The sequence below is a fragment of the Acipenser ruthenus genome, chromosome 10 (assembly GCF_902713425.1).
Source record: "Acipenser ruthenus chromosome 10, fAciRut3.2 maternal haplotype, whole genome shotgun sequence".
NCBI lineage: Eukaryota > Metazoa > Chordata > Actinopteri > Acipenseriformes > Acipenseridae > Acipenser > Acipenser ruthenus.
Genome location: NC_081198.1, coordinates 49,251,199 through 49,259,986, shown reverse-complemented (window position 1 = coordinate 49,259,986; position 8,788 = coordinate 49,251,199). Strand labels below are relative to the sequence as shown.

Below are 8,788 nucleotides of genomic sequence, written 5' to 3'. Positions count from 1 at the left end.
TATTTGTATTTTTCCGGGCTATAAATTGTAAAACACTCTGTAGGTATAGATGTATTTCTATAATATGGCTAGCCAAAGCCACTTTCAAATGGGTCACAGTTAGACAAAGTAAAATAAAGTTAAAATTATTGTTATTTTAAGCACACGCTGTTGTATTGTGCCTTGAAATAAAACAATTCTAATCGTTATAATGTCTAATTCCCCACCCCACATCACCCTCTCTGATCCGGTACTTTGATAAGAATTAAAATCAAAATAATAAATAAATAAATAAATAAATAATACCGGTACTAATAACACGAAACGGTCAGCAAGTCACGGCGTCACTTAACCAGCGGCGCAAGAGTTAAAAGAAAACTAGACCGTCGGTCATTTTCACAGCCGTCCAATCAGCGTCTGTCTTCGGATGCCATTGTTACAAAAAAAAAAAAAAGAAAGAAACATTCTATGGACGGTACCACCACAAGCCTTTGTGGTGCATGTACTTGTGTATGTAGTAACAATATACCTTCACTGCTGTGTAATCGTTATTCTATCGTATCATTTCTGGTCAATAAATGTGTGTATGTACACAGCATTGTTAAATGTGAACAAAGCTGTGAACATTTAACGTTTTCGAAATTGAAAGCAGCCTCCCTTTCACCACTTTTCAAATGGAGGATGGTACAGCCTATCTGTTTTTATAGATCTGATGTACTCACGCTGGCGCAGTTTGTGGTCTTTGTTTGGCAGTCGGGGATAGAGTTAGTTGTGTTTTGAATAAGAAAGCGCTGCTTTTGTAAAAAATAAATACATACAAATAATTAAACATTCAAACTAGGTCTGTGCGAAGGAAACTGCAAGGGTGGACTGTTTACTTTGAGAGGCCTTCCAATGACAGTTTCATACCGTACATGTAATCTAAATTTTACAACAGAAGTTAGTGTGTTCGCAAATTATAACGAAGTTTGGAATACAGTAGTGTTTTTAAAATAATTAAATCAAGGGCCTACTGCAATAGTTTTGTACCGTTTAAACACTCCGGAAACCAAAACAATTATTGCATTTTTATACGCTAGATCGAGAAAAGGCAAGCGAGTGAGTTAGGCGCTGAGAGAGGAGCATTGCGAATGTGCTAGTTTATCGAGGTAGTTTTCAACCCATAGCTGATTTTATGGTACAGTAATGTGATTCAAAGTAGTTTGAATTTGTTTTATACAGTGACGGGCGGACATGCTAAACGCCTCTAATGAAACAAAAGGGCTGCTAAGATTTGATTATTAATTTGGCTTTTTGATTTTTAGACCAGCATGATATATTTGCAATAAGGAAAAGGTATTATTTCTCAGAAACCCAGTTTTAACGTTGTTTAATCATACACTGTACATAATATAATATTAAGACTTGCCATACAACTGTGAAAATTGTTATTTATATATTATTTTGCCGCAACCACTGCCCAGACCCCGCTGCTAAATAAGTATTTTTTAAATATATTTTAATAACAAACACTGACAGCCGTTACAATGTCGAACATTCCCAATGAAGCAGTTGTCTTGATAAAAGAAGTTAAACCCGGGCTGAAAAATTTAAATATCGTCTTTATTGTACTGGAGACAGGTAAGTTAACAAGGCGCAGGCGTGTTGCCCCCATGGAACCGCACGTGTAGAGAGACCATTTGTCTCCTTTCTCTTAAAGGGGCCGCATCTTAATAATCCGAGGCATTTAAATTGAGACATTGTCCGTCCTGAGCATTGGTCCTAATATATGTATTTTGGGGATATTTATATCCTTTTCTTTCTTAAATATATGCAGTATTTGTATTTATTTATTGGTGTTCCTGGAAAGGTTAAGAAGTAGAACTGTATGTACTATGTATATCATTTGCTATATTCAGGGTGAAACCTACAGGGACGCATTGCTGTCAAACCGTCTCTGCAGTCCTGGGCCTCTCCTAACTACAACCAGCCACTGCTGGGGCCAGATTACATCGTTTTGTGATGTAATTAGATACTAGTATAGGATCAGTAAATTCATATGAATACTAATTATTCATATTACATTTCTCATGTAAAACTTTTTTTTTTATTATTAATGAAATAGCTCATTTGCAAAGGTCCTGGGATGTCTACTTCTTGTGTTTATGTAAGATACTTTTAATTTGAGTTAGGCTGTTGTAGGTTCGTGCCTTGGCTATATAATTTTCTGCCAGTAGTAACTCAAACCATTGCAGCAGTCAAAAGAGATTTGGGAAATTTTAAAACAAAAAGTGCTTAGTATTTTGACTGAGGGTAAGTAAATCCTAACTAGGTTTTCAATAAAACATGTAGGCTGTGTGGTCCAGTGGTTAAAGAAAAGGGCTTGTAACCAGAAGGTCCCTGGTTCAAATCCCAGATCACTCACTGACTCACTGTGTGACCCTGAGCAAGTCACTTAACCTCCTTGTGCTCCATCTTTTGGGTGAGAAGTTGTTGTAAGTGACTCTGCAGCTGATGCATAGTTCACACATCCTAGTCTCTGTAAGTCGCCTTGGATAAAGACGTCTGCAAAATAAACAAATAATAATAATGTATTGATGGTGAGGGGGAAGTTGGAACAAATGTGCTTAGTTAATATCTGGATGAGAAGTTGTAGGCAGTGTTGGAACAGGGGTAGCCTGTCTACACGGGAGACTGCGTGACTGTGTAGTGAAAAATACTTTATATGAAAGAAGGGTATACCTCCGATCTAAACACATGTGCACGAGTAACAAACTGACTTTGGACAAGGCCTCAGTGCATGATATGTTTGTTTCAGAAAGCACAGATATCCATGGAGTCAATTTGAAAAAGATGAAAAGACTGACAAAACTTTACAATGTTTGATATTTATCCCTTTGTAAGCAATTTGTTGACTCCCCTTCAACCCGACTGTTTTCTGTCCAATAATCAAGGTAGTCGTTCTCTTGTTGCACATGGCGAACCTGCCACATATTTCCTCTGTGGGAAAGGGGGCGTTGGTCTCTGACCTTATGGTCCTCCATGTGCTACATGCAGCAGGGCGCATCCATCTTGTCTTTTAAAATACCTCCCCCCATCTCCGGGTCAGCCACTTGTAATGAGAGAATTCTAAGCTTGGACAAACTAGCATTAAAACGACTATAAAAGCACATTCGCTCACAATTTAAACATAATGATTCTTAACTATAAAAGACACATACATACACATAATGTAAAACTTCTAATGAATAACATAATTAATACCTCATGCAGAAAGCCATTACAACAGCATACAGGCTCTGGAGGGTCAAGCTGCTGCATGACATCAGTTCATTTGTCTTGTTTTTTTTCTGTGCAGGTCGAGTTACCAAAACTAAAGATGGGCATGAGGTGCGGTCGTGTAAAGTGGCAGACAAGAGTGGCAGCATCACGATATCGGTGTGGGATGAGCTGGGGACACTGATCCAGCCCGGGGACATCATTCGTCTCACCAGAGGGTACGTCCACAATGCTAAATGGGAACCTGGAATGCAGTATAAATAATATTATAACATTCATTGACAAGAGTTTCCACTACAAGTGTTTCTCAGTGACTTCAGTGATGACTTGTAGCTGAAACACTGCAGTGGATTTGATGTTTCTTTTAGTGTTACTGCATACACCCCGTAGTGTTTTGTACAGATGATTCACAGACCCTGATTAGTACTAATCCTGGACTGCCTAATATTACCTTAAAGCTGGTCCAAGGTTAGTGCTAAATTAAAATTCAATGACAAACGTTTCAGCTGGAGCTCTTTCAATGTCGGATTTTAGTTTCTTTTAGCATTTCTGAATGTGGTTCTATTGAGTGTTGTAAGATAAGTGCAGCTTTTCTTCCTCACTCGCCTGCCATTAACTTTCATTTGCCATGTAGATCTTGTATGCTGATTTGAAAGAAATGCATGCTGTAGCAAAAAATGCATCTTGATGAAAGCAAACTCTCCTCTATACTTTGTTTGTTTTCCTGAGCACCCGTGTGAGAGGAGCCGGTGTGCAGTTGTCATACCACCACTTCACCAATGTCTCAAACCATCTGAGATGCCGACTTCATATTTTTTGGGTATTTTAAATAATTTTACAGAGCTGAGTCAAAGCCTAGTATCTCAGGTACCATTTCAAGGGTATTGCTAGAACGCTGAGTTAGTCCTAATATTTGGTGCACAGCTGTATTCGGTTTCTTTTACCAGTGCTTCACTGCAATATTGTTTTAACCAGCTGTTTTTTACAATATTTTATTTTTTTCTGTCAAGTTTACCGTTTTTACTGTTGAACTGTATTAACCATATCCCTCTTGCAGATCGTTGTCACTGTTTTACTCCATGTATACCAACTGTTCCATCAAAGCTGCCGTCCCCTTGGCATTGTGCCGCAGGGCCTGCTTTGTTTTTGTTAATCTCCAGCTGCTTTTCTGTTCCTCTGCCTCCTCTAGTTACGCCTCCATGTGGAAAGGCTGCTTAACGTTGTACACGGGACGAGGGGGAGACCTGCAGAAGATCGGGGAGTAAGAACTGCGTTGATTTTTGTACCCCAGGCTGAATTGTGACAAGCGCGTATATCATTTTATATACATGCATTAATTAATACAGTGCAAGCTATAAATCCCTTAAAAGTAGCTGTTTGGTGTATCAATAATACAGGACTGTGTAGATGCAGCTGCCTGTCAGAGGGTGTTTTAATGGTACTGCTATTCTCTGGGTTAATCTGCCTGATAGAAACTCTTTATAAAGTCCCAGACCTGTTCTCCTGGGTCTGTGTGCTAAACCCAGTTTCTTAAATATCCTCCCCAGGTTTTGCATGGTGTACTCGGAGATCCCCAACTTCAGTGAACCCAACCCAGACTTCCTGTCCCAGGTGTCCTTGCAGAACAAGAGTGTAAGTGAAACGCCAGGCACGGCAATGCACTCTGCACACTTAGAGACCCGCTAAACTACAGTCACCTGGTACAAATATGAGGTACCCTTTGCTGAACAGTGTGCACTGCACAGTGGGTCACCAGGAGCAGGTTACTGGTTAAAACTACTGCTTTTAATAGTGTGGGCAGTAACAGCTGTCGCTGGATTTGAGATTTATTGCACTGATCAATATCAGAGTCATGCTAAGCTCGAGATTGGGGATGGGTCACAACTACTACACAAGTTTCATCATCACAAAGTCCCGGGGATTTCCATGGTGTAGGTTAAGCGGGAACGTTTAAGTCCGCGGCTTGTCCCTGGATAGCCCCCACGTGGCCCAGAGTTAATGGCAATGGGGGTCTCGGAGTTAGTAATCCATATGGTACACCCCCCCGTTTTGTTAACAGTAAGTAGAATTTTTAAAAATGAAATCTACTGATACCGAACAGATTTTGGTATTTAAAGACACATTTGAAACGGGCTGAAAGGAATGTATTCTAGTGCAGTTCAGGAGCGCTCAGGCCCGACTTTTCTGATGTCACTGATGGCCTTGTCTGAGTGAAAGGGCTGCGGTTCAAAGCACAAAATCCCGTAGATTTAAAATAATGATTCATCTAGTTAAAATAAACGTTTCCTAAACCACCAGTTATATCTTAATCCGAATATAAGTTGAACGGTTAAACCATGAAACGATTTTGGAGCAGATAGAATCACTAGGGATTGGACTTTTGAACCTGCTGTAGTTACATACAGTCACCTTCCATACACAAGTGACTTGTCTTGATTCCTTATGTCGGTGTGGACTGTATAAACTTTGTATTGCGAACTTGGGTTATCCATCAGATGGGTGAGCAAGTCCTCTTCACTTGAGTACTGCTGCACTGAAAGATCCCAATGTTTCGGCTGCACCCTGCTGTAGTCACTGATGGGAAACCGAATGTCCGGTTACAGCAAGATGCACCTGATGATGTTTGTTTTTGTTTTTGTTTTTTTTGTATAGGCCAAAGGTGAGCAGAGGAGCAACTCCCCCACAAACAGCTCTAATGCAGGTATGCAGCAAAAAACATGCACTTCAATTTCCAATTCTAATTACCAATGTATTGATCAAGTGAAATTGTGAAAGAAAAGTCAGAAGGTAAGTTATACAGGGGAGCAGTGTCACTGCATTACCTGCTCTAGTCTCAAGTAGGGATCCAAACGATTCAGATTTTTCCAAACTGAAATATTTTATAGAATGAGAAAGCGCTGGTAGTCTCAGCACTAAGCCGGCGGCATTTTCAGTAGCTCATGGTGCACTTTTCAGCTTGTATTAACATCCCTTAATAATCTTAATATAGCAGCATTAATCAGAAGTTATGACACACTTGCCTGATTTATTCTGACAGCCCTCAGTAAGGCTAGTCCTGGCTTTGTACTTTTTCTGGGTGTTCAGATGTCTAGGGCTGTGTTCAGTAAGGCTAGCCCTTTTCTTCGTACTTCTTCTGGGTGTTAATATGTCTAGGGCTGTTTTCCTTCCAGGTTTCTGAAGCGTTTTTTTGATGAAAGGTTCTAGTGCTCGTAATGGCAGGCATATGCAAACACTCCGCCTGCGAACCCCAACCTAAACCTTTGTTAAAAGTGCATCCAAGGAAGTGAAAAGCTGCAGCTGGAAATCTTAAAATAAAAATAAATAAATAAAAAATAGAAAATGAACTCACTAGCTAATTTGTTAACCTTGTATATATCTTTTGAGTTTATTCATCTGGGGCTGCGTAGGAATCTGTCTGTACATGAGGTGGATGATTTGCTTTATATAGATCCTGGTATCTGTAGTTGTGTGTTTTAATTTTTTTGTATTCAATTGCCTGACGTGGGTTACTCATGTCATTTCCTCTGCCGCCCCCCCCCAGGTAACGGCTCTCAGCAGTCCTACTCCACGATGGGTGCGACCCCTGCCAACAGCCACCCACAGCACCCAGCACCATCCTACGGGTGGCCTGGCAGAACCAATGGGCGCGGGCAGGGCAATGGTAACGGCAACCTCCAGACAGTAGGGGGCAGCACTCCCGGGCACACGCAGCCTTCTGTCACCATCAGCAACGGCAGAGACCCCCGCAGGACCAAAAGATAACCCCCCTTCCTCCCTCTGTCCTGCTAGAGGAGACAGTGTTGACAGCCACCTTACTGAACAAACTGCTCACCCTACTTGAACACTAAATGCACTTTTCTTTTTTATTTTATTTTATTTTTTTTTTTAAATCATGGAACTGTGAAGTTTGTGTTGCAATTTTTTTTTGTGTGGGTGTGAGATGTATACAATTATAGTGTGTGTGAGTGTATAGTGGACTGCTCATAAAACACCTATAACTGCAGCTTGCTGCTTTAATAAAAAATAAAAAGATGTATGGTAGAGTTGCTGCATGCATTGCTGTAACTCTTCTTGACCAAAAGTGAAAAGTGACCATAGTGGAGTTGAGGTGGCAATTCAGGGTTTTTTTTTTTTGTTTGTTTGTTTTGTGTTTTTTAAATATATCGCTCTCTTATTCAGTTAGGCTAAATTTAGGTGGTGACAATAAAGAAATTACAAAAAAAAAAAAACTAAAAAAGCTTTTGCGCATCCTGTGTTTTCTTTTTCATGAAGCTGTATTTGTCTAAATCAAGCAACATCTGCTAAACCAGGCTTCACACAGTTTGTGTTTGAGACTGAACTGGGGGGGGGGGGGGGGGGGGCTGGAATAAAGACTGCTGCTGCTGCTGCTGCTGTTGTCTGTGTGTGTGTGTGAGAGAGAGAGAGATGGGATATCAAGCAAATCCGTTCAAACGGCTGCAGGAACGTCTGTTCAGCAATGCAATGGATGGAAGTGAGCCCTGGTGTACCTTTTCAGTGTGTGTAACCCAGTTTTTTCCCTGTTTTGTCAAAATAGCTGTCTTTGTATGCTGTGTGCTTCGGGTTATGAAATGCATGTTGCAGCGTGCATGAAAGTGGAGTAGCTGGAGTAGACTGCCCAGCAGCCGCCCATAACTTACAGCAACTTCTTTGCAACTTTGTCTAGGACAGTTCTTGGTTCAGGGACAGTCCATTGACAGGCAATGGGTGCCTATTACCAACAAGGAAATCGACACAATGCTGCTAGGGTAATACAAAAAATGGACTCAAAATATTCTAAACTGCTGTTTCAGTGAGAGCACCTGGTCCTATCTCCCAGTACTGGATACCCAAACATACTGTTTGAGAAAATAGATGGCAAGTTGATTAGATGGATTTGTTTGGATTTGATGCAGCAGGCTTTGCAGTTTAAACACTATGTGCTATGTGATCTGGGCTCTCCGGGGATCGAAAAGCCAGCAAATTAAAAGCACAGCTTCAGATGAATGCAGGTGCAGTAAGATCAGGGATTAGTGTTGCTGTAGCACTCAGACCCTTTGTGTCAGATTATTTACTGCCCAATTTCCTTCTGTAATTGAAGGTGGCCGACCTTATTAAACACTGTATCCAATGGCAGCTGCCAGGTTTAATTTGTATTCTAGATAAGGCTGATGAATTCATGGGGTAGAGCTGTAAGCACGTCCTAGTTTAAAAAAATAAAACAACATTTCTTGATAGATGGCTTAAAGCAATTTCTCTTGAGATTTAACAAAAATATATATTTTTCAGGAAGACACCACAGCACCACCTAGAGGAGGAGGGACAGACCGTCAGGGACACTTGCTTATATTAGCATGTACTCCTATCTACAGTAAATGCAACAAGGCAATAGGAACTTTTGTGATTGACTTCCTACAAGAAAGAAAATACAATTATATAGATTATATAATTTTATAGATAGAACATATTTTACTTAAAAGTAAATACAAATCTAAAGCCGAGGGCACACAAAGCCACTTTTTCAGGAACAGTTGCTTGACACCAGGAGACTGAG

At 40.5% G+C, this 8,788-nt stretch overlaps 1 protein-coding gene across 1 annotated transcript; it reads left to right on the top strand.

The window, feature by feature from the left end:
- The first annotated feature begins 722 nt into the window (after window positions 1–722).
- nabp1a (nucleic acid binding protein 1a) lies at window positions 723–7,142 on the top strand. The gene is made up of 6 exons (XM_034021005.3): window positions 723–1,599; window positions 3,317–3,455; window positions 4,427–4,498; window positions 4,785–4,869; window positions 5,890–5,938; window positions 6,779–7,142. The coding sequence occupies exons 1-6, from the start codon at window positions 1,506–1,508 to the stop codon at window positions 6,997–6,999; spliced, it is 660 nt and encodes a 219-aa protein (XP_033876896.2). The 5' UTR covers window positions 723–1,505; the 3' UTR covers window positions 7,000–7,142.
- The last annotated feature ends 1,646 nt before the right edge of the window (window positions 7,143–8,788 follow it).

Excerpts from the sequence above, each read along its gene's own strand:
- nabp1a (XM_034021005.3), top strand. The coding sequence starts at position 1,506 with ATGTCGAACATTCCCAATGAAGCAGTTGTCTTGATAAAAGAAGTTAAA. Across the intron at positions 3,456-4,426 it reads ATCATTCGTCTCACCAGAGG|TTACGCCTCCATGTGGAAAG; the intron begins GTACGTCCACAA and ends TGCCTCCTCTAG. Across the intron at positions 4,499-4,784 it reads GACCTGCAGAAGATCGGGGA|GTTTTGCATGGTGTACTCGG; the intron begins GTAAGAACTGCG and ends TATCCTCCCCAG.